Raw genomic sequence first — 25,794 nt, 5'->3', positions numbered from 1 at the left:
AGAATAAAAACAGTGAACACAGTGAACACAGTGAACACAGGATCATTTAAGATAAAAACACAGTGCAGAACACAGTGCAGAATAGATTACAGATGTTCGGCACATCTGCTTACTTGTCGGGAGATACGCGCGGAACGGCGCGAACAAAATAGCATGTGAAGAACAATATATATGTGTGTGAAGAACACATTGCAGATGTTTAAATACATCTGCAATGTGTTCTTCACACATATATATTGTTCTTCACATGCTATTTTGTTCGCGCAGTTCCGCGCGTATCTCCCGACAAGTAAGCAGATGTGCCGAACATCTGTAATCTATTCTGCACTGTGTTCTGCACTGTGTTTTTATCTTAAATGATCCTGTGTTCACTGTTTTTATTCTATTCTTCATTGTTCTTCACTGTGTTTTTTTTAATTAAATGCTCGATCTCGAGCAGGGGAAATACTCGTCCGAGCAACGAGCCGTCTCGAGTACCCTAATGCTCAACCGAGCATCAAGCTCGGACGAGCATGTTCGCTCATCTCTATTCAGAACCTCACCAAAATGATTTAAAGGGAAACTGTTCCCACATTCTTTTTACAGATGCAGGAATCCATGGAGTCCTATTAACTAAATGCCACCATTCTTTTACCTAAAAATTGTTTCCCCCCCATAAAAAAAAACTTTATCTTACTAGGCATACAGCCAGATCCAGCAGGGTGTGGCCCCTCCAATCCTCACTCATTTATACTCCTCCCCGTGCCCTATGCCTTCTTCTCACCATTCAACACTTCATGTCATGTGAGTAGGGTGATGTCATCTAAGGTCCTTTATCCATTAACATTTGCAAAATCTACTCCATTAATGTATCTGACCTAATAAAAATCCAACCATGCCTTAGAATTCCACTCCTCCGTAGCCTTAATGGAGGCTGCTGTGATTTCATGTGATCTGATATATACATGGGTTAAATTTTGCAAATGTTGGTGGGTAAAGGACTTTAGATGACATCACCCTGATCACATGACAAGAAGTTCTAAATGGTGTAAAGGAGGAAAGGGGCATTAGGAGGACATGCCCCCTCTGACTCACTGCTGGATCTGGCTGTATGCCAGGTAAGATAACAAAGTTAATTTTATGGGTATGTGGGGGAAATAATTTTTAGATAAAAGAAGGGTGTCAGTTAGTTAATAGGGTACTATGAGAACCTTTTACTAGCTGTTTTTGTGAAAATGTGGTGACATTGACCCACCATTGTGATGTCATAAGGGAGATGCTGAGAGATTTTTATAAATTTTCCTTTATTCAGATTTTTTTTTGCTTTTTCTAGTACATGGCATGGAGTATCAAATAGATGACTCTAGAAAGTACAGTTTGTCATGCAAAAGCCAAGCTCTTTATGTGTGTCTGCAAGCTGAAAATTAAAAAAAGCTGTAGCTCTTGAAACTGCAAAACGGAAACACAAAAAGATAAGGGCAGCAAATAAAACATTTGCTAAAATAGAGTCATGTGTTTAGTCCCCAACTATAATTACCAATGGACTGAGAGAGGTGGTCCCTGACCTCATCTAAACTCCTTGGTTGCCACAGTATATATTAACCATGGTATAAAAAAGGTTAAAGAGTCAGGACTGGAAAACCCATGTGTGTGTGGGTTTCCTCCGGGTCCACCGTTTTCCTCCCACACTCCAAAACATTATGGTAGGTTGATTAGATTGTGAGCCCCATTGGGGACAGGGACCGATTTGGCAAACTCTGTGCAGCACTGAGTGTGTGTGTGTGCTATATAAATAAAGAATGATTATTATTATTATTATTATTATTATTAGTTTTATTATTATCTCTCTGATGCATTAAGCGTTTTTGGTGCAATTTGTCCCGTTCCTGACTTTTATGGGGTTTGCGTGAGGTTATTAGAGGATATAGAGCAATATACTGAATACTGAGGGATATCAGGGATTTAACCATTTGCTAAGCTTCATGATAAACCGCTGAGGTCTGCGCCTTCTCTCATTCTATATAAAGGCTCTAAATAAATAATGATTCTCTATGTTCCCTAATTATCGATCAGCTAAAACCCAATCACAGACTTCATATTATTCTCTCATTGGTGTCTGCAGAGATTACTTTATGCTTAATAGAAATGGATTCGAGGAGCCTCGGAGAAGTCGATGAGTTTTAATCCTTCTTGGCTTTTGCTTATGGCTTCTTTATTTTGCAGTTTCCTAATTTTTATGATTCAGTCGTAAGTGCTCATCCAGCGTAAAATCTACAAAGAATTCATCTTCTAAGTACAAGACCAAAATTCAGCGTCCTAAAAGAGATAAAAAGTCATTGCTTTATCTAACCAGTCCCAGCTGAGGGTGTATCTTCCCTCTTTTGTTATTTGGGCAACTAAAACGCCCTTCATGCCCTCAATTTCCTTTACTACTCCAATTCAGTGACTTACATTCCCCCATTTGATAATTGGGAACCCAAGATCATCATGCTCCCATTTTCCTTAAGGACTCCCATATTGGGGTTTGGCATGACCCCCTTAGGAACCTATTCAACTAAAATCCCTTAAATCCCCTAAAATCCCTTTTATGCTCCCTTTTCTTTCATTAAGGGGTGGGGCACGCCCCCTTTTGTTACTCAAGCACCTAAAATGCAAATCATGTCCCCTTTTCTTTATTGACTCCCTCTTAGGGTTTGACACTCTTTTGTTACTTGGGAACCTAATATGTCAATCTAATTGCTTCTATTCGAGGGGTGATATGCCCCCCTTTTGTCACATGGACATGTAAGATGCCTGACTAAATGACTCTTGTGTGTAGGATGCCCTACTTTTATGACTTGAGCACCAAAAATGGCCTTCATGTCTTTTCCTTATCATCTCCCAATCAATTGTTTGACATACCCCCCTGTTGTTATGTGTGACATGTCCGCCTTTTGTTATATGGGCACATAAACTACCCACAATACCCCCTTTTTCTTTAATGACTTTCAGTTGGGGTGATTGAGGGTCATTAATCTCAAAAACTAAATAAAAAGTGCATATAGCCGGAAAGATGTGGGGTATTCTACCAGGGTCGAGAGACTTCCCAACTCTTCCAGGACCTATGGAGGTCTCTTCTTTGTTGTAGGACAGTGATGGCTAACCTATAGGTCAGAGGTGACACATCGAGACATTTTTACTGACACGCAGCAAGCTGACAGTATTCGGGGGAGCGGCAACTCTCCGGCTCATTGTGCAGCACGAATGGTGGCCATCTTACCTCCATTAGTGAAGGCAGTTAGTTGGTCAATGAGCTCCCACCAGCCAGAGCTTCCACCCCACTAAAATTATTGCAGACTTGCACCCAGATGGATGGGAACACTATAACTACAGTCCTACAGTTGTCCTGTCACAGACAGATGGCTGGACCAAGGTCCATTCCAGTGACTGCAGGGGGCATAGGAGAATCATCTCAGGTGTGTGCTCCATTACCTTACAGCAGCGTCCATACAATAATGGGGGAAGAAAACTTTTTGTAGAGCTACAAATATCACAACTTTTTGGAATTTTCTAGAAGTTTGGGTTTTTTTTTTTACAAATTTTAACACATGGATCTCAAAAGTTTGGTCATCATTCTTCTAGGACATCCTGTAGATATGGCAAGTACGGCATATTTTTTTACTAGTTTTTGTACATTGGCCAAATTCTTTGGCCCGGGATATCTTGGAAGATTTGACAAGTCATACTATTTTTTGACTGTATGGAATAGAAAAGTAGAGTACCGTATATACTCGAGTATAAGCCGACCCACGTATAAGCCGAGGCCCCTAATTTTACCACAAAACCTGGGGAAACCTATTGACTCGAGTATAAGCCGAGGGTGGGAAATGCATTGGTCACAGCCTCCCCAGTATATAGCCTGCTGGACCCTGCCCCATAGTATATAGCCAGCACCTGCTCCCCAGTATATAGCCTTCCCATAGCCCCCAGTATATAGCCAGCCCCCTGCCCCAGTATACAGCCAGCCCCCTGCCCCAGTATATAGCCAGCAACGGGGGCCGCAGGAAAGGTGAGTTTTGATATATTTTATTTTACTCGAGTATAAGCCGAGTTTGGGTTTTTTGTGCTGAAAAACTAGGCTTATACTCGAGTATATATGGTATATACTTATCCTATAGAGATGAATCATTGCTGTGCAGGACTATACCGTCATAGCACAGCGCTCTAATTGTATTGTAATAGAAAGCCACGCTACGATAATATCACAGCGCGGCCACATCCATTAGTTTAATACCTGCTTTATCAGTCAGGATATGCAGCGGCGGTTGTCAGCACACGCTGGGAGTTGTAGTCTCACAACAGCTGATACGCTGTGGGTTGGGGAGCTCTGTACTATATCATAGCACACAGATCTAATTATTACCAGTCTATAAATCCGCGGTTCGTCTCCGCTAATTATATATTACAGTCGATAGTTAAATTCAGGTCAAGCCGCAGCTCGGGTCGGTCTCATCTTGTTTATTCTGTGTGTTTGTCTCCTCTAGGTGGCCACTCATCACAGCGTCCTAACACGAATCACCCAGCTTGGGATAATAATCTCCCTGATTTGTCTCTCCCTGTGTATTTTCACGTTCTTCTTCTTCAGTGAGATCCAGAGCACCAGGACGACAATTCACAAAAATCTCTGCTGTGCCTTATTTTTAGCCGAGCTGCTTTTTCTCATCGGGATAAATATGACCAAGAATAAGGTACAGTAAAGGCTGAACACGTCACTGTATTTAATGGGGGACATCCCCCCCCCCCCCCATGATAATTTATAGGAGTCATTGATGTTAAAGTGCGGAAAATGTGAATATTGTAACATTGATTTATGATAATGCTCGACCTCTGCAAGACCAGGAGGGAAGATGTGGTAGGTATTTCCTTATTTATATAGCACCATCATATTCTGTAGCTTTACAAATGATAGGGGACATATACAAATATAATATTACATTACACAGTATAAACAGTCATATGGAACAATAGGAGTGAGGGCCCTGATCACAAGAGCTTACAGTCTATGAGGATGAGGGGGTGACACAAGAGCTTACAGTCTATGAGGATGAGAGGGTAACACAAGAGCTTACAGTCTATGAGGATGAGGGGAAGACACAAGAGCTTACAGTCTATGAGGATGAGGGGGTGACACAAGAGCTTACAGTCTATGAGGATGAGGGGGTGACACAAGAGCTTACAGTCTATGAGGATGAGGGGTGACACAAGAGCTTACAGTCTATGAGGATGAGGGGGTGACACAAGAGCTTACAGTCTATGAGGATGAGGGGGTGACACAAGAGCTTACAGTCTGAGGATGAGGGGGTGACACAAGAGCTTACAGTCTATGAGGATGAGAGGGTGACACAAGAGCTTACAGTCTATGAGGATGAGGGGGTGACACAAGAGCTTACAGTCTATGAGGATGAGAGGGTGACACAAGAGCTTACAGTCTATGAGGATGAGAGGGTGACACAAGAGCTTACAGTCTATGAGGATGAGGGGGTGACACAAGAGCTTACAGTCTATGAGGATGAGAGGGTGACACAAGAGCTTACAGTCTATGAGGATGAGGGGGGGACACAAGAGCTTACAGTCTATGAGGATGAGGGGGTGACACAAGAGCTTACAGTCTATGAGGATGAGGGGGTGACACAAGAGCTTACAGTCTATGAGGATGAGTGGGTAACACAAGATCTTACAGACTATGAGGATGAGGGGTGACATAAGAGCTTACAGTCTATGAGGATGAGTGGGTGACACAAGAGCTTACAGTCTATGAGGATGAGAGGGTAACACAAGAGCTTACAGTCTATGAGGATGAGGGGGTGACACAAGAGCTTACAGTCTATGAGGATGAGGGGAAGACACAAGAGCTTACAGTCTATGAGGATGAGGGGGTGACACAAGAGCTTACAGTCTATGAGGATGAGGGGGTGACACAAGAGCTTACAGTCTATGAGGATGAGGGGTGACACAAGAGCTTACAGTCTATGAGGATGAGGGGGTGACACAAGAGCTTACAGTCTATGAGGATGAGGGGGTGACACAAGAGCTTACAGTCTATGAGGATGAGGGGGTGACACAAGAGCTTACAGTCTATGAGGATGAGGGGGTGACACAAGAGCTTACAGTCTATGAGGATGAGGGGGTGACACAAGAGCTTACAGTCTATGAGGATGAGTGGGTAACACAAGATCTTACAGACTATGAGGATGAGGGGTGACATAAGAGCTTACAGTCTATGAGGATGAGTGGGTGACACAAGAGCTTACAGTCTATGAGGATGAGAGGGTAACACAAGAGCTTACAGTCTATGAGGATGAGGGGGTGACACAAGAGCTTACAGTCTATGAGGATGAGGGGGTGACACAAGAGCTTACAGTCTATGAGGATGAGGGGGTGACACAAGAGCTTACAGTCTATGAGGATGAGGGGGTGACACAAGAGCTTACAGTCTATGAGGATGAGGAGGTGACACAAGAGCTTACAGTCTATAAGGATGAGGAGGTGACACAAGAGCTTACAGTCTATGAGGATGAGTGGGTGACACAAGAGCTTATAGTCTATGAGGATGAGGGGTGACACAAGAGCTTACAGTCTATGAGGATGAGGGGTGACACAAGAGCTTACAGTCTATGAGGATGAGGGGTGACACAAGAGCTTACAGTCTATGAGGATGAGGGGGTGACACAAGAGCTTACAGTCTATGAGGATGAGGGGGTGACACAAGAGCTTACAGTCTATGAGGATGAGGGGGTGACACAAGAGCTTACAGTCTATGAGGATGAGGGGGTGACACAAGAGCTTACAGTCTATGAGGATGAGGGGGTGACACAAGAGCTTACAGTCTATGAGGATGAGGGGGTGACACAAGAGCTTACAGTCTATGAGGATGAGGAGGTGACACAAGAGCTTACAGTCTATAAGGATGAGGAGGTGACACAAGAGCTTATAGTCTATGAGGATGAGGGGTGACACAAGAGCTTACAGTCTATGAGGATGAGGGGTGACACAAGAGCTTACAGTCTATGAGGATGAGGGGTGACACAAGAGCTTACAGTCTATGAGGATGAGGGGGTGACACAAGAGCTTACAGTCTATGAGGATGAGGGGGTGACACAAGAGCTTACAGTCTATGAGGATGAGGGGGTGACACAAGATGTATAAGAGCTTGTATAATGGTCCAGCCATTATTTATAGGGAAACAGTATAAGATCATTTAATAAAAATGTTGCTTCTTGGACCAGTCATAAGCCAACATCTTTTTTTAACAAGTTTTGTCTGTGTGCCCAGTTTATCTGCGTCTGTGTTGAAAATTACGGATAGTGAGTGATGCCATCTCATCTAGGGTCATTTTTCTATGCCATCTTACCTGTCTCCTGTCCAGTCTAATTGCAATGTATAACTATAGCATCATACTTGTCAGAATATGATACTTAGAAGAATATTATGCTAAGCAAACAATCAAAGAATGCAAGCATCCTATACTACCACTATATTTTTACCCAGAGAAGACAAGAGGCCAGGCCCTCATTTAACTTGTAAAACAATTAATCTAGGAGACTTAACACATGTGGATCAAGTACTCAAAAGAGAAAAACAAACTCGTCGAGGGACATAGATAGACATTAAATCAATTAGGAAATAAAAGGATCAAATGTTAGAGAAAGAAACAGACACATGCAATACAAAGGTAATGAACAGATAGATACCATTGCAGAGGCTTGAGAATGAAAAGGCAGAGTATATGGTTGAAAGATGCATTCAGCAATCAGAGCTATATACCTGTAGAAGAGAAGAAGAGATCTTCAATGTATAACTGCAGCAACATACTTGTCAAAATATCGTACTTAGCTGAATATTATGCTATACAAACAATCAAAGAATGCAAACATCTAAGAATGGAATAGATGACAGATGACATAGATAGATAGATAGATAGATAGATAGATAGATATGAGATAGATAGATAGATAGATGATAGGTAGATAGATAGATAGATAGATAGATAGATAGATAGATAAAATATCAAAAATTGAGGCAGCACTCCCAAGTAAAGTGAAAAAATGGAAGGGTTTATTCACAAACCGGCGACGTTTCGGTGTTTATCACCTTTTTCAAGCAATGTGTGGATACAAATGGACAAACTTATATACCCTCAAGTGGGAGGGTATACAACTGGGATTCTGCAATATTGTACTTCGGCACTGACAATAGGTCGTATGTATGTGGGGTGTACATCCTATATATGGGACCGAAATGTCACAGGTGTTGTGGGCTTTTACTCGCACTATGTGGGTGCTCGTTCTCACTTTTTAGTGACCTCGAAAGCACCAAATACATTTGTGCCTGTGTTCTGGCATCAGCGGGCACTCATGCCCAGCTGTCTGCCAGTTCTGCCCACATGCCGTGACTAGGTCTCTTAATTTATACACACCTTCACACACTGGTCTATAAGACACTCTATATAAGCGTTATTACTTTACACTAGACCCGATATTGCCAGATACTTACGTATACATACATATCGCGGTTCCCACATCCAATATGGCCACCATTCACTCCGGAGTTGATTCTGCGCATGCGCATATGACATGAACTTCCGGTCATGCGCAATGGAGTTACACAAACGCGAACAAGTATTTTGTCGCCATTACTAAGTTAGTGAGCCGCCGGACATTTATATCGAATCCTGCACTATTATTCATACACAAGGTATTATGTGATAAGATTTAATAATTTTTATGAACTAAACCAGCACTAGCACTTTAACTTTTCTGATCATGATTGTATTTGCACATGTATGTATGATGTCATTATTGTAAACCCTCCCACTTGAGGGTATATAAGTTTGTCCATTTGTATCCACACATTGCTTGAAAAAGGTGATAAACACCGAAACGTCGCCGGTTTGTGAATAAACCCTTCCATTTTTTCACTTTACTTGGGAGTGCTGCCTCAATTTTTGATATTTTGTACATGCGAGTCTCCTACCAGGACTGGTGAGTCTTTGCACCCCCCCTTTTTAGGGGTTTTTATGTGACACTGTGCTGCTGTGGACTTTCTTTTTCTAGATAGATAGATAGATAGATAGATAGATAGATAGATAGATAGATAAAGAAAGTCCACAGCAGCACAGTGTCATACAAAAAAACCCTTAACCCTTTTGGATATTGTAGATAGATAGATAGATAGATTGATCTACTGTATATTCATTCATTTTCTCCATATACAACTACACAGAGTAATTGTGACCATAATCAAGTTATATTCTGTGTGTGTGAATGAAGACCCTTTGGAGCTGTGAATCCACAATGGGCAGCCTTGTGGAACCCCCTAAGATCCCTTCTGATCGTTTCCTTTATCCTTTTCGTTCTGCGATTCCTATTTTCTGAATGGAATGGTTATGGACGGTAGAGATACAAGTTATCAAGGTCCCTGGAGACTACAATAATAGTAGTAATACTGATAGTAATGATGATACAATTCTCTATATACAAGTACAGGTGCTTAGACTGTATTTAATATTCCATAGATTTTCATTTAAATCTGCAGAAATCGGCAAAGTACATAAATACGCAATTTACAAGACATTAAAGGACCAGTTGGGAGAAACACTAGATTATTACAATATGCTAATTCCAACAAATGAATCATCTGCCATTCTAATCCGCTAAGCATCTTTGGTAAAGAGAAATTGCTGTAATTTATCCCCCAAATTACTTAACTACTGTAATTCCACATTCAGGTTTTATGTTGTAAATTGTAATATATTTATAGCATCCTCCCTGCAGTAAATGCTTGATGCTAATTCTTGCTCCCCCCCTACCGTACCCCTCGTCCCCTATGACCCATTTCAGGTACGTAAGTCTCTACGATATTTCATGTCTCTATTGTGTGTAACATGGGGATTCTGAGAACTAGATGTGTTTTATGGATACCATTACGAGCCAGAATACAGTATCACACCTTGAGGACCATGACTACAACGTAGACCTTCTGCCTCGGGCTCCAAAAGTGGCCACAAAGGTCTTTACATTGGTCTTCACTCTATACAATAGAAACAATGACAAGGGTGGGCTTGGAAGTGCCCAAGGTTGGACTTATTTATTTTATATCCAAGCTGATCTTTTCCATTCTAATAATGGAATAGTAATTTAGCGCCAACTAACCCAAACAAGGAAATCTTCTATCATCGTCTTCCTCAAACAACACTAGCAGGTTGAGGAGACATTGGGGCAAATTTACTTACCCATCCCGGTGCGCCCGCCAATCCGGAATGTCCAACAAGGATTCGGAGCTGCCGCGATTCACTTACAGCGTGTGCCCGATTTCTTGAATGTGTCGCTTCCCCACTCAGGTCCGCCGGAGTTCACCATCTTCTTCCCGGTGTATGTGAGTGCTGATCTTGCGACACAATTTGAGTTTTAAATTCCGCGGTTCCTCCGACAGTCGGGTTCTCCGACAGCCACGCCCCCCGATTTGTGTTGCATGAAAGCCGGCGCCGATGCACCACAATCTGCTCGCGTGCGACTAAAACCCCTTTGCAATTCATGGCAAATGAGAAATATTCGGGAAACCCAACGGAAATGCGTCCGACGGACCCTTAGTGTATGTGCCCCATTGACTTTTTCTGTTGTCACTAGTCCAAAAGTCTGAACTGGGCTCTAGTGGCTGGGTCATCTTATTTCTGCCACACCCTCTATCTCTGCACTCTCTCTAGCAAGGGTTAACTGCATGGGGGGAACAGTTGTGCTCTAAGACACTTCTGATAAATCTCCCCCTGTGTGTCTGTGATTGCCTGCTCAGTTTTAACTGGGGTAGGGCATATTCACTCACTCCATAGCCTGCTGGTCAACTTTCTGTTTGGTTTCGTTCACACTTGTTCTTTACATTTTTCTGATTCTCTTCAGGTACCTGACCTCTGGCTTGAACCTCTTACTACCCTTTGGATATCAATTTCGTTATTGTTTGCTTCCACAGTTGCTGAACCGGTTTATCCTCTCCACCTTATTGTGTTTGTTTGTTTGTCTTGTTTCATGTGTGCACAGGGACCTAAGGAGGGACTATCTTCCAGTTGTCCCGGGTCATTACGACTTGCTGAGGCAATAGGCAATTGACAGCGTTGGGGGCTTAGCTTAGGACTCACTGTCCTGTTTGTTTTCCTGTGTTCCAGCAACTCTTTTCATCTAACACGGGATGCTAATGATCTTTCCTACAGTAGTTCAATTATAAAATTTTTTCTTTACTTGAATAATACACAAGTGCTTCAGGGGGCGTTACCAGAGCCCTTATAGGCTCCAGCTTTTACACGCCTTCAGAAGCACTCGTGACCAACTGCCCCCTGCTGAAATCTTGTGGCAGCACCGATTTCAACCAGTTCAGAACTTTTGGCCATCTTGTTGTATATATCAATTCTTTTAGGAATTAAACACTTCTATTATTTTAGGATATTATTTACCTATTTTTTTTATTATTTTAATGTAATAGCGTGTATGTAAATATACTTCCCCCTTCCACTATCCATATCTAGATATACCTCACCCTTTGCCTTCCTACATGTTGTCCTTTCTTCTGCCTGTGTATATTTTACTATAAAACAGAAGCCTAACTTCTAATTTTTTTTCGGAATCCCTTGTTGTCAGATTATGATTGTGAAATATTTTTGGAATCTTGTCTTGCTGACTTAAGACGTATTCCGGAAAGCAATAACATTCCCTCACGTGTATACAGTATATGTATTTAAGGAAGATCTTGCATGGATATGCCAGGGGAAATCAATTCCACAGTGTGACACTGAAGACTCGGGAGCCGGCGCACACAGGAATAATTGCTTTTGTTTTATTGTTTAAATATTGGAAGGTGGTAATATTCACGAGGCACGAGGCAGCGGTAACTAAGGTTTATTCCCCCCCGGGGGGCGCCTCAATGAGCTGCTGTTCTATACTCTGCTTTCTTCTTACATTTCTATGGAAACTTGTGTGAACTGTATAATGTTTCGAGTTATGTTCCCGAGCAGATGCCACTCTAAAACTTAGTCACTTTGAAAACTCCTGTTCATATTTATAGGGCTTTGAGAAGAACTGGAACATATATCTTTTGTGAATTTTCTACAGATGGATTTTGTTTTTCCGTAGGAAATTAAAAAAAATGGATGTTATTGAGAAAGAAACATCAGGAGAAAGAAACCTGAGTATTGAATAGGACGGAAAGTCAAGGTTGACACCTTGGGATTGTATCGTCTTTCTGCTGCCAATCGGGAAAGTTATACGAGTCTCCGGGCTGAGTAGAATGGGCTATTTCTGGGGGATGCTTTGTGCAGAGGTGACCATGTTTCAAGGAGCCAGGTTGAGGTGATGGTAAAATAGAAGTGGGGATGGCGGCTGTTGTATCAGAGTCAATGGATGGATGGAGTATATGAGTAGAAGAGTAATTCCTAGAACATTTGAAGAAAACACTTTTCAAAGAAATGTGGTTTCTATCTCTCGAAAGGGTCACAGAACTATTAGAGGTTCATAAGAGTTGTTTTAGCTACTTTAGCTTCAAAGTTTATAAAATCCATTGCATTGATTGTGCATTATGGGGGGCTGTGATTTAAACCCTGCCCTTGTCACCCGGTGGATCTATCAAGAGGCTCCGCGGCCTTATATCCGGCAGAGTGGGCACATTGTGCATCCTGGTCAGTTCAATTCCAGGTCCGTCCTGGATAGAACTGCGCTATAGCATGTGCCTGGACCTAGTACACGCTATAGGTAGGTGCGCAGGAGTGGGGTGGCCCTGCCCCATGTCAGCCGACTACATGTCCCTGCACAGCCCCCTCCTTACCTGCCCGGTGAAGTAGGTGGAGTCACAGTTCTCGGTTCTGCCCCTGCTTTCAGGCATAAAAGCCGAAATAAATATCCCCCTATATAAGCAGCTTTGGAGAAAAACTCTTTTTGAAAAATTCTCTCAAGTTTTACTGTATTTCGTGTTTATGCCTGGCTATTTGTGTGTATGTATTTGTGTTTATGTCGCAGTATCTTATTGAACTTTCCTTAAAGGGATGTCTGGTTTTATTACTAGTTTGTATACAATTTCCTCCAGATTATAAAAAAATAACAAAAAAATTATAGTTACCATGGTCTGTGCTTCTGCTCCAGCGTGGAGATGTTCAGGTGTTATGTCACATTGACAGCGCTACCGTCTCTGGCTGCAGTATTTGTTAGGCTGAAGTGGACCTGTGCTGTTGAAATGACATTGCTTCCTTCATGGGAGGTGCCGCGCTGGACCAGATGCTGAATTTGAGGTTTGTATTACTTCTTTATTATTTTTCTGTCACATTGAGCCATTGGGGCAGATTTACTTACCCGGCCCATTAGCGATCCAGCGGCGCGTTCTCTGAACAGGATTCGGGTCCGGACGGGATTTATGAAGGTAGTTCCTCCGCCGTCCACCAGGTGGCGCTGCTGCGCTGAAAAGCATCGGAACGCGCCGGAATACACCGAGCTGGGCCAGGTGAAGGTAAGCGCTTCCCAAGCGAAACATTTTCGGTTATTAAATGTGGCGATTTTTCCGAATCCGTCCGGTTTTGGTTCGGCCACGCCCCCCGATTTCCGTCGCGTGCATGCCAGCGCCGATGCACCACAATCCGATCACGTGCGCCAAAATCCCGGGGCAATTCAGGTACAATCGGCGCAAATCGGAAATATTCGGGTAACACGTCGGGAAAACGCGAATCAGGCCCTTAGTAAATGACCCCCTGTGTGTAAAAATGTAAAAACTGGAAACCTCTTTAACAAAATTGAGGAATATAAGAGCGAACTTGTGGGTCTTCTGTAATTTACAATAAAATCCCCATCAGCTTTCGTTCGTTGGTTTTTACACAGAATTGGACCATATCGGACCTAGCATAGTTTTGACCGGTGGCCTAAGCCTCTTGATGTATCCGGAGCAACGAGGGGGGACATGGCCGCAATGATATATCTCCCCCCATGAGTCTATGCAGTGGGGAGGGGGAAAAGTGATGCACAGCAACTAGGTTTCTACACAGCAGCATTGAGACAATTACAAACTTTGAGGACTTGAGTGTCTCAAACCTGTGAATTTTAAGGCTGTCCTCTAAAGTTTCATGTAATTTGCCTCTGTAAGGGTTGTCGGAACCAATGCTTCAGAAAGAATTTTGGACCACCTTTCCTCCCCGTCTTTGCCAGCGACATTTAAAGAGTTAATATTCGCATTTGGTCACACCCACAATCAGTAACATTCACAAACAGTTACCACCCGCAGGCTACCACACATATAGTCGCTCGCTGATGACTTTACAGGGAGCAACGATTCTTGGGAAAATGGTGGTGAGTGCCACCAGCGACTATACCAGTGACATATAAAGGGAGTCACCCACGATCAATGCCAGCTGCAAATGCAGGTGTTACCAGTAGGGCTGAGTCTTCTGTTTCGTGTCAGATACCCATATGCGGACCTAGCTTCAGGTACTTGAATGGGTCTCCTCATCCCTGATCTGTGGTGCTCCTAGTGCTCCATACATATTTCTCAAGTGAAGCTGGGACACTAAACCAAGGTTCAATGTGTATGTGCAGTGAAACTGGGGTCCACTTCCCTGGCTATAATGGAAAAAAGTCCATGAGCTGGGGACATATCTTTTGGCAAGTATTTGTCCATTGTGATTCAGTGTCCTCCTTTAAAATAATTGAATTTAAACTTAACATGAGGCAGGTTGGGAGTGTAGTAATTATATTTTACATATGAATAACAAGAGTATGCAGACATTCTATGAGCTCCCTCTAGTGGTGACAGTGCAAAGCAAAACTTACAACAATTTGCTATGTTTATGAAGGCATTTGTATCCCCATCAGAAGAAGAAGGATCTCTAGCTATTATAAAGATAAAGATTATCAAACTACCGGCTTTTGTCTCTTGCGATGACAGATGGACATTTACAATAAAGGTGGACACAAGATGAAAGTGTCTGGATTTGTAAATATATTATTTTTGATCGTTTGGATGTTACCTGTGGAGTCATTTTCTGTTTTGCAGAAAGAACAGACCCTATTACTTGTTTTAGACAAGTCTGTGGCTCTTTTGTTCCAAACCTTTTCCTTAGTTTTGTTGCTTAGTGTGAGATCTCGGTGACTGAACAAGTCTTAATAGCTAACAGCATCATCTATCTTGTTTTATTTTCATTCTCCTCGGGGGAAAGGGAATACATAACCGCTAGTTTGTCATACCTCTTTTCACTTACCATGATCCTGTTTTGTTATACCTATGGCAAAGCTGTTCTCCTCTTCCTACACTTATCTCCGGAGAAACATAATAACTATTAATGTTCGCTTTCAGTGCGGTAATTAAACTTTCAATGCACCCAAACAGTCTGGGTCTAATGCGAGCTGAGGCGTGTCACGTGCTCGGATGGCTTTAGTCCTAATAATACCGGATAATAGGCATATTCTTCAGCATAATCTTCTAATAGGCACCTTCATGTTCAATGCATAGAATAATTCAATAAATGAAACCAGAAGTAGAATATATACAGGCTCCGAATCTATATGTATGTTTAGCTCACTGTAACCAGGGGTCTCCATTCAAAACTCCAGAGAGGGGGTGCATGGAACTGCAGACGCTTCTCTGGGATCAGGATCAAATGCAGCACCGGGAATATAGTAAGAAGGTTCCAAAATGAAATTATTTTTTACCGGGAAAAGTTAAAAACGGAATCTTTTTTAGAGCCACGTTAAAAACATGATGATCTCATAAAGGAAAGAGGAACAAAGGGGTCCCACGTTTCGGAAAAAACAATAGGGTCCTTAGTTCTCCATGTGAATAAGGACGCTATTGTTTAGTCTGAAACAAGTCACCTTTTCTTTGTATGATCACTATGGACGTGTCATGCTTGAGGAGGGAAAGTGAGTTAAAGTTTCTTGGAAGAGTCTGTGGACCTTCTGGACCAGCGCGGGATATGGTATGAGGCCCGCGGTGGCAGCCAAGGTACAGGGATGTGCAGGAAACAGTCCAAGCCTGGGATGACAGCAGCAACACAGAGGAACACTGGTGACACTGGCACGGACTGGAGACACCACTGGAACCCTGGAAGGCACAGCAGGAAGCACAGAGGCAAACTGAAGACTTGACACAGGATGGCAGGAGCACACGGAGGTACCCTGGTAACACTGGAGACAGGAACACCAGGAGCGTATGGGAATGCTGGAGACAGGAGACACGGAGGCGTCTGGAAATGCTGGAAGACAGGACACACCAGGAGCATATGGGAATGCTGGAGACACACAGGAACACAGGAAAGCATCTGGAAACGCTAATGGGCTTTCTCTTGCACCGGAACGGCTTAGGGAAGCCTGGCATGGAAACCATAGGAGATCCTAGGAGAAGATCCGGCAGGGAGTGAAGGGAGGTGCCGGATTATAAGGGCGAGCCGGATTAGCAGGAGCCAATCAGGAGGACGCTGGCCCTTTAAGGCTTGAGAAGTCCGTGCACGCCCCCCTAGTGGCGAGAGCGCGCAACTGCAGGCAAGGAGGCGTGCAGCCTACACGGCGGGAGCTGGAGCACAGACAGGAGCTAGGAGAGGTAAGTGAGGGCAGGGGGACGGGGACCGACAGGCAGTGGAGCACGAGTGTACCCGCGATCCGCGACATGGATCACGGAAGCACCCTTGACAGTAACACCCCCCCCCCTTTATGGCCCTCTGGACCACCACGGGATATGGTATGAGGCCCGCGGTGGCAGCCAAGGTACAGGGATGTGCAGGAAACAGTCCAAGCCTGGGATGACAGCAGCAACACAGAGGAACACTGGTGACACTGGCACGGACTGGAGACACCACTGGATTGGAAACCTTGGATTGGAAACGCTATTGTTTAGTCTGAAACAAGTCACCTTTTCTTTGTATGATCACTATGGACGTGTCATGCTTGAGGAGGGAAAGTGAGTTAAAGTTTCTTGGAAGAGTCTGTGGACCTTCTGGACCAGCGCGGGATATGGTATGAGGCCCGCGGTGGCAGCCAAGGTACAGGGATGTGCAGGAAACAGTCCAAGCCTGGGATGACAGCAGCAACACAGAGGAACACTGGTGACACTGGCATGGACTGGAGACACCACTGGAACCCTGGAAGGCACAGCAGGAAGCACAGAGGCAAACTGAAGACTTGACACAGGATGGCAGGAGCACACAGAGGTACCCTGGTAACACTGGAGACAGGAACACCAGGAGCGTATGGGAACACTGGAAACAGAAGACACGGAGGCTTCTGGAAATGCTGGAAGACAGGACACACCAGGAGCGTATGGGAACGCTGGAGACACACAGGAACACAGGAAAGCATCTGAAAACACTAATGGGCTTTCTCTTCCACAGGAACGTTTTAGGGAAGCCTGGCATGGAAACCATAGGAGATCCTAGGAGAAGATCCGGCAAGGAGTGAAGGGAGGTGCCGGATTTTAAGGGCGAGCCGGATTAGCAGGAGCCAATCAGGAGGACGCTGACCCTTTAAGGCTTGAGAATTCCGCACGTGCGCCCCCTAGTGCAGTCGGTCCCCTTCCCCGACTGCAGGCAAGGAGGCAGGGGGAAGGGGACCGACAGGCAGCGGAGAACGAGTGTACCCGTGACAACAGGCAGTCCCCGAATTAAGAACACCTGACTTACAGACGACCCCCTAGTTACAAACGGACCTCTGGATGTTGGTAATTTACTGTACTTTATCCTTAGGCTACAATAATCAGATGTAACAGATACCAAAGTTGTCTGTAATGAAGCTTTATTGTTAATCCTGGTTCTTTTGACAATCCAACATTTTTAAAATCCAATTGTCACAGAGAACAAAATCATTTTGGTTGGGGTTATAATTGTAAAATATACAGTTCCGACTTACATACGCATTCATTTTTCTTTTTGTTGACTGTTCCTAGTGTGAACTGTGCTTTATGGTGCTGGCTGTGGCTGAGACTAATTGCATCACACACAGTTTTGCTGCAGCTCTGCTTTGGTCCATCTATAGGTAACTTGCTGTGATGGACAGAGCCCTGCTCCAGTCAGCTGGGTCTGAGACTCTCGAGTGTCATATATATATGTATCTGTCTCACAGTTAGTACATTGCTGGTTATATTTTCTGCTGGCTCTATAGTTTACATTTTGTTCTAATTCTGGCTTCCCTTTTGTGACTTTCCCTTTGGACTCTAATTTTGTGCTGTGACCCTGACCACCTGTTATTCTTCTGTGTTGTTTGTGAGTCTTGTTTCATGTCCTCACTTTTGCGTAGGTTGGGACTATCTTCAAGTTGAACCGTATCATCAAGATACACAGAGGCAAGCAGGCAAGTGACAGTTGGGATCAGTTTAGGCCGCAGAGTCCCCATTACATGTAGTTTTTAACTTTTTTCCAGTTCAAAATTCTTTCATTTTGGAGTGTGGGAAGCTTCTTACTATATTCCTGTTGAGGCTCCAACTCTGCCTCAAGTCATGTTGCTACTTTAAGGGACCATTGCCCTATATACATTAAATCATCTAGTACAAATAAATTGTAAAAAATAAAAAAAAATAATCTGCACATACAAAGGAATATCTTAAATCCAACCACCAAATGGAAGCCAAAATCCACAGAGGCCCAAAAAATAAGCTTTTCTTTCCTCCTCTCCAGCTGCTGGTGTCTGTCCAGACCCCCTGACTTAAATATACATAGTGCAGCTCCAATTTTTCATGCCTACCAACTTTACATGTAAGGGTTGCCAGAGGACACTTCTAAATTGGATGAAGTTATTCAATATGCCCCTTCCCCTTTATGAACTAGAACATCCTTTTTTTTCCGAAAATAAAACGTACACCAAAAATAAGCTCTAGTTACATATGGCTGTATCTTTTGAGCCATGACACTGGGAAGCACAGTTCTGGTGTCATTCTAAAAAGGATAATCTCTCCTTTAATATCACACAGAATTGTGGGTTAGGGGGAAGTGTGAGGAAACAGGGGGCAGGGTGATGAGACAGTGTAAAAGCCTGTGAAACAGCAGCACAGAGGGGATCTGTTAACAAGAAGCCACTCAGGCTCATTAGCATAATTATACAAGTTGATTTTAAAAGAAACTTGAATTTAACTTATCATAATGATAGGTCACCAATATCAAACTACAGAAAATCCCTTGATGTGAGCCCCATTGGGGACAGGGACTGATTTGGCAAGTTCTGTGCAGCGCTGCGTAATCTGTGTGCGCTATATAAATAAAGGAATTATTATTATTATTATCCCTTTAAAGCTAGTGCACACTTTGGAACTTCTAATATTCTGTATTGAATTTTGGAACCTGACCTGGAATAGCCATTCATGGGGCCTTGAAAGAAGATAGGACACTTCTTTATGCCACCCTGGAAAACGTATTTGCATATTTTCCCAGAATCCCCCTAGTGGAGCCTCAATGACTTTAAGTCTCCACATGCCTACAAGGTGGCCTTAATTGGAAAAGTCTCTGTAAGAAGAGCTCTTACTTACTGATCCAAGATTACTTGCACATAGATTCTCATCAAAGTTGGTGACCTTCTAAGTTCCAGCCATAGATGACCCCATATTCAGCTGCCCTCCAGATCTTGTGCAGCAGTCTCAGGCGCCCCCTGTACTGTCTTCACGGATGAGATCCCGCTTCTGTCAACTTATATCTCATGATTAATATGTTTTAAGACTGTTTCAGGCACATGTATTAGACAGAACAAAAGAGACAAAAGACTCAGGATTTAGACATTCGGGTTCTGCTGTGCGGATCGGCAGGATTACCTGTTTATCATGTAAGTTTTATGAAACTTGGGCCCCTTATTCCCCTTTCAATTTTTGTAATACAATTGTACACAAAGAGCTAGAAAAGCAGTGTAGCTCTGATTGCATTATGGAGTAAGTCTCTCGGAGCGTTGGAAATCTGTCATGAATATGTAACGGATAAAATTTCTGAGAGACACGATGCTCGGTTGTAAGGAGCGATGCTTCTCAATTGTTGTCTCACCAGATGGAACACAAGTGGATTAGCTTGTGAACGATCAATGTGATATATCTACCTGTGTTCTGGCTTCTCAGAGCCTTGATACACAAGCACTGTGCAAGTTTGAGAAGATGAAAGATTTCCAGAAGGTTTTATAAAGATTCGAAAATTAAGAAAACTAAATAAATTAAGTAGTGTACCGGGTAAGTGTGTCATTTTTTCTTCCCCATCTTGCTCCCCCTTCCAGTTTTGAGACCATGTTGTACCTGATCTAAACTTAAAATAGAGGCAAATGGGGAAGGACTAAATATTCGGCTCTGCTGACAGAAGACATACCACAATTTTAAGTAGTTCCAAGCTCTTGATAATTCTGTTTCATCACCTGCACCGGAATTGATATCTATGGTAGCCGAGGACTTTCTTATCTTGGTAGCCGAGGACTTTGGTATCTTGGTAGCCGAGGACTTTGGTATCTTGGTAGCCGAGGACTTTCTTATCTTGGTAGCCGAGGACTTTGGTATCTTGGTAGCCGAGGACTTTGGTATCTTGGTAGCCGAGGACTTTCTTATCTTGGTAGCCGAGGACTTTGGTATCTTGGTAGCCGAGGACTTTGGTATCTTGGTAGCCGAGGACTTTCTTATCTTGGTAGCCGTGAGGACTTTCTTATCTTGGTAGCCGAGGACTTTCTTATCTTGGTAGCCGAGGACTTTGGTATCTTGGTAGCCAAGGACTTTGGTATCTTGGTAGCCGAGGACTTTGGTATCTTGGTAGCCGAGGACTTTGGTATCTTAGTAGCCGAGGACTTTGGTATCTTGGTAGCCGAGGACTTTCTTATCTTGGTAGCCGTGAGGACTTTCTTATCTTGGTAGCCGAGGACTTTCTTATCTTGGTAGCCGAGGACTTTGGTATCTTGGTAGCCGAGGACTTTCTTATCTTGGTAGCCGAGGACTTTGGTATCTTGGTAGCCGGGCACAAGATACCTTGTGCCCGGACCAAGATACCTTGGTAGCTGAGGACTTTGGTATCTTGGAAGATCCCCACCCTGGACCCACCTTTTCCCCTGCTCCACCTATTTATAATCAAAGTGATGAGTTGGGCCAAAAGTCCCAAATAGTTGATGACACATTGGCAAAAACAAAATTTCTCCAAGCAAGACCTTATTGTCCAGCAAAATGAAAGACAGTAGACCAGCTGTCCAATGGACCCTACATCACATCTTTTGGTCTCCATTGGTGTCCGTATTGGTGAACATCCGTCGCTTATGTTACTTCACATGATAGTATTAGGAACGCAGTCTTATCAGATAAAATAGTGAAACTTGCCACAGAAACTGATAGACCGGATTATGAGACCTACTGGACATCAACGGCATCTTGTTGTATCAAGCAAAGTGTTGTGACTAGAGATAAGCGGACCTGAACTTGAGGTTCGGCATTCTCCATTCGGCAGCTTCACCTAACTTGGACGTGTTGTTTGATGGGCTCAAGAGCAGCCGGTCAGGAGCTTCACACTTGGACACACTCAAGTCATGCCTAGTTGCTTGGGGCGTAAAACTGTCTGGCCATCAAGCAGTACATTTGGGTTAGGTGGACACTTGAAATATAGTTTGGGTCCACTTATCTCTAGTCGTGACTTTTTTTATGAATGTAAATAACAACTGTAATGTGAATAGAGTCAAGACAAAAGTCTGAGAAAGGGCATCAGTCTTAAGGCCCCCTTACTCCCATCTCCCTCATACACCACTGTGATTGACTTGGCCAACATACATGTGTAATAGTTGAAGAAGGCCATCAGAAATTGAATTTCAACATCCCCCCCTAACTTCCTTTAAAGGGGAATTGGAAGGCCCCATATACCTTAGATTTTGGATTTGGATCATTGTAATCTTGTATATTTGGGAGGTTTATGACATTTCTGTTTATATCTAGAAATCAGCATGTAGAAACCCTTTCCCCCTCCACTCCTGACCCTCCTCTTCAGGGGCCCCACTTGGGCTCAGTACCGTGTGGATTTTATACAGAATAATTTCTTGAGGTTGGTTTTCCCATTGCCTCTCCCAAGACAATTTCCTCTGCTCATAAAGAGTCTTTTTAAGATTGGACTAAATAATTCACATATTTTGCTTTCTGAGTCGACTGAGGATAGTTTGGTTGAAGCACAGTATTCTTCAAAAAGATTATGCATAGGAAATCCCATGGCGGCCTATATACTATTCATTGTACTGGAAACCTTCCCTGTATATGACAATTCCCTGTAATATTTTAGGATCAAGCATTGTTGATGTATACAACTATAATATTAAAATTTAACTAGGACACAAAAGCATTCACTGCATACAGACGTAGCATAGCAGCTTGGGTAGTCAAGGGTGATATTCTAAATACATTTGCATAATTATATACGGATTTATCATACAATGTGTCATTCGATGCAGCAATTCTACACAGTGAAAGCTGAAGCAATGAAACTAATTAACTAGCATATAATAATAAATATTTCAGGTGGCCGGTTATAACCAAACTAGTTATATAAAATTTGAAAAAAAAATTGAATGGAAGTTATCTTTATCATCCATAAAAGTTAAAGTTGTCTGAGGGTGTGCCGACTCTGTAAAATTCAAAAAGGTTAAGGTTGTTTGAAGGTGCACAAACTCTTTAAAGGAAATATACCATCATGATTCTTAAATGTGTTATCTATGGTCTCCTCCATTGTAAAACCATCTATTAATATTATGCTTATGAGCTAGAAGGGCTCTATGGGGCATTATCTGAGCTCCTTTACGCTGTAGCTTCACCAGCTGTTACAAGGTCTCCCCCACTCCCTTAATTCTTCCTCCCTCTGGCTCATGTAATATTACTGCAACAGAGAAAGTTAGCACAGATTTGGAGGGGCAAAGTCCGTCTGCACAATAGAGCAGCCAGTGCAAAGCAGCACAGAATGGCTCTGGTAACGCCCCCAGAGCCCTTCTGACTCATTAGAATAGTTTTAAAAGTTGAGGCCATAGATAACAATATAAGCAGACAGTCACCTTGTCTGGATATATGAGTAAGTGCCCCAGGTTTATCAATTTTGATTTTGATAGCAATCTCAATGTGCACACAATTTTTTTATAGTATAAGGTTCAAGTTATCTGACAAACTCCTTAACGCTATAAAAAGTTAAGGTTGTTTGAAGGTGCACAAACTCTTTGAAATCCAAGAGACAGTTAACATTCTATTAATGTGATCAAACGCCTAAAAGTCTAAAGAGGTTAAAGTTGTCTGAAGGTGCACAAACTCTTTGAAATCAAAGAGACAGTTACCATTCTCTAAATGTGATCAAACGCCTAAAACTCAAAAGAGGTTAAAGTCGTCTGAAGGTGCACAAACTTTTGATAATGCAGAACAGGTAAAGTTATATGAAGGCGCACAATGCGAATTCAAAAATTCTGAATTCCTGTCTTGTAGCTTCTCTGCGCTGTCATCGCTGGATTACTACATTACTTCTTCCTTGCTGCCTTCGCCTGGATGTGCATTGAAGGGATTCATCTGTATCTCATAGTGGTCGGAGTTATTTACAATCGAGGATTCCTACACAAGAATTTTTATATTTTTGGCTACTGCAGCCCAGCCGTAGTGGTTGGCGTTTCGGCTGTTTTGGGATACAAGTATTACGGCACAGATAAAGTGTAAGTATATCTACATTGTAGCACTCGCTTTTCAGATGTATTTTCCCAACAGGATCAATTATTTATGCTGTGATATTTTATTTATTTTGAAGCTGTTGGCTGAGCACAGAGAATAATTTTATATGGAGTTTTATTGGGCCGGCCTGTCTCATCATTCTCGTGAGTACAACATTCCCTTTTTATTAATATTCTCCAGTGTTTTATAGTAGCGTTTTTGATTTAAGTAAGATTAAGAGGATTGTTTAACAACATACTGCAAAGAGCGCCGATCCGCGCTAACCCATTACCTTCAATGAGAGATCTGCCCGTGTCATTTCCCCACCCTGTAAATTATCCCACACATCTAACCATTAACCCTGGACTTAGGAGAGAGGTTTTATGTGCACCAAATTTAAAGATTTAAAGATTCAGGTTTGTACCAAACTTTGCTGGTTCTGCTCTCCCAAATCCAACACCATTAAACCAGCCCCCTCAGGTGGGGTATGAAATGTTCTCTCTAGAATTTCTTCTTCAATGTGAAATCTTACCATTTGCCTATTTAAAAAAATCTCCTCTGAAGTAATGTGAAAATGAGCAGAGAAGTCATTTTTGCCTCAGATGAGTCAAGTTTAGAGGCTGCTATAGGTCTCCTTTTTTCTACAGGTCCTCCTTTTTTCTACAGGTACCTCCTCTCTTCCACAGGTTCCTCCCTTCTTCTACAGGTCCTCCTTTCTTCTACAAGACCTCCTTTCTTCTACAGGAGCTCTTTTCTTCTACAGGTTCTCCTTTCTCCTTTCTTCCACAGAGATGACAAATAAACCGATATCAGAGATATCAGAAGAAATCTTGTCAATGTTAAAAATCCATTTGTTCTTAATTTGTCTGTGTTTGGGACTAAAACTTTTGAAAACATAAAATAAAGTTTGACATATCATCAATTTGGAGAACTCAGTAGGAGGTTGAACTAGAAAATATGTCAACACTCTTATAATCTGATATTTCAGATATTGCATTTGTATCATCTGTTATTGGTGATCGGACATCTTCATGTTTCATAACCCTGTAATCTTCACAGTTATTTTCAACCCAAATTGTAGCATCAGACAGAAGCCGGCTATTTGACATAAAGGGGCAGATTTACTTACCCGGTCCGTTCGCGATCCAGCGGCGCGTTCTCTGCGGTGGATTCGGGTACGGCCGGGATTCACTAAGGTAGTTCCTCCGCCGTCCACCAGGTGGCGCTGCTGCGCTGAAGTTCCCCGGAGGCGCGCTGGAATGCCCTGAAATTCACCGGCCTATACCTGGTGAAGGTAAGTGTAATTTTCGCGACACATTTTTTGTCTTAAATGCAGCGTTTTTTCCGAATCCGTCGGGTTTTCGTTCGGCCACGCCCCCCGATTTCCCTCGCGTGCGCCACAATCCGATCGCATACGCCAAAATCCCGGGGCAATTCAGGTACAATCGGCGCAAATCGGAAATATTCGGGTAACATGTCGGGAAAATGCAAATCGGGCCCTTAGTAAATGACCCCCAAAGAGACATTCGTTGACCAGCAGACCTGGAGCATCTCAAAAAATTGTTCCCGGTGAAAAGCGGGAGGTCTGCTAAGTTGTTGCATTTGGCTTAAAAACTTGACGTAAACTTTCCTGACCTACCAGAGGTCTCCACAAAAGTTATTTCCTCCATAATATTACATCCATTTCTTATTTGGCTAGGTTTCAGATCAACATGATCTGATTTGGCCGCCCGGTTTACGTCGTCAGCATATTTCCTTGGGCTGCTGTTTTCGTGAACGAGGTTTGTTTATGGGTCAAATTGAAACATAGACAAATACGACGGGAAATAAAAAGCAAGAGAAAACTTCTAAGATCACAACTAAAACCATTAACTCTGAGTGATGTGGGTTAATCCGAAACTGCTAATATTTTATAGGAGGTCGGATTTACAGAAGACTCAAAAATTTGGGGAGTTGTGAAAGAGACAATCCCTTCTTCTTCCGTAATCTTCCATATTGGATTACTAAAACAGTATAAGGATGCCAAATTCCTGTTGGGAATGGTGTGTTTGATATTTTACAGGCCCCTTAAACTTAGAGGTAACTGAGGAAATGAAGTGCGGTATGAAAGCTTAAAGTTTTCTTCTTCTCAGGTCTTAGAAGGTCATAGCTTTTTTTTTTTGGCAAAAATCT

General features: G+C 42.8%; 1 protein-coding gene and 1 long non-coding RNA gene across 3 annotated transcripts in view; one reads left to right on the top strand and one right to left on the bottom strand.

Annotated features, from left to right (window-relative positions):
• Positions 1–25,794, top strand: part of ADGRL4 (adhesion G protein-coupled receptor L4) — a 128,472-nt gene that overhangs the window by 90,019 nt on the left and 12,659 nt on the right. For both annotated transcript variants that reach the window (XM_072126851.1, XM_072126850.1), the window contains 3 exons: positions 4,503–4,706; positions 23,407–23,627; positions 23,720–23,786. In XM_072126851.1, coding sequence (XP_071982952.1) covers positions 4,503–4,706; positions 23,407–23,627; positions 23,720–23,786 — 492 coding nt within the window. The remainder of the gene's footprint in view (positions 1–4,502; positions 4,707–23,406; positions 23,628–23,719; positions 23,787–25,794) is intronic.
• LOC140103673 (uncharacterized) lies at positions 1,899–24,420 on the bottom strand. The gene is made up of 3 exons (XR_011850162.1): positions 24,293–24,420; positions 7,710–7,782; positions 1,899–2,295 (listed from the first exon to the last, which is right to left on the bottom strand). It is a non-coding gene; the product is annotated as an uncharacterized lncRNA (long non-coding RNA).

The sequence above is a fragment of the Engystomops pustulosus genome, chromosome 10 (assembly GCF_040894005.1).
Source record: "Engystomops pustulosus chromosome 10, aEngPut4.maternal, whole genome shotgun sequence".
Classification (NCBI taxonomy): domain Eukaryota; kingdom Metazoa; phylum Chordata; class Amphibia; order Anura; family Leptodactylidae; genus Engystomops; species Engystomops pustulosus.
Note: the sequence above shows the minus strand (reverse complement) of the source record. Positions and strands in the feature narration are given on the sequence as shown.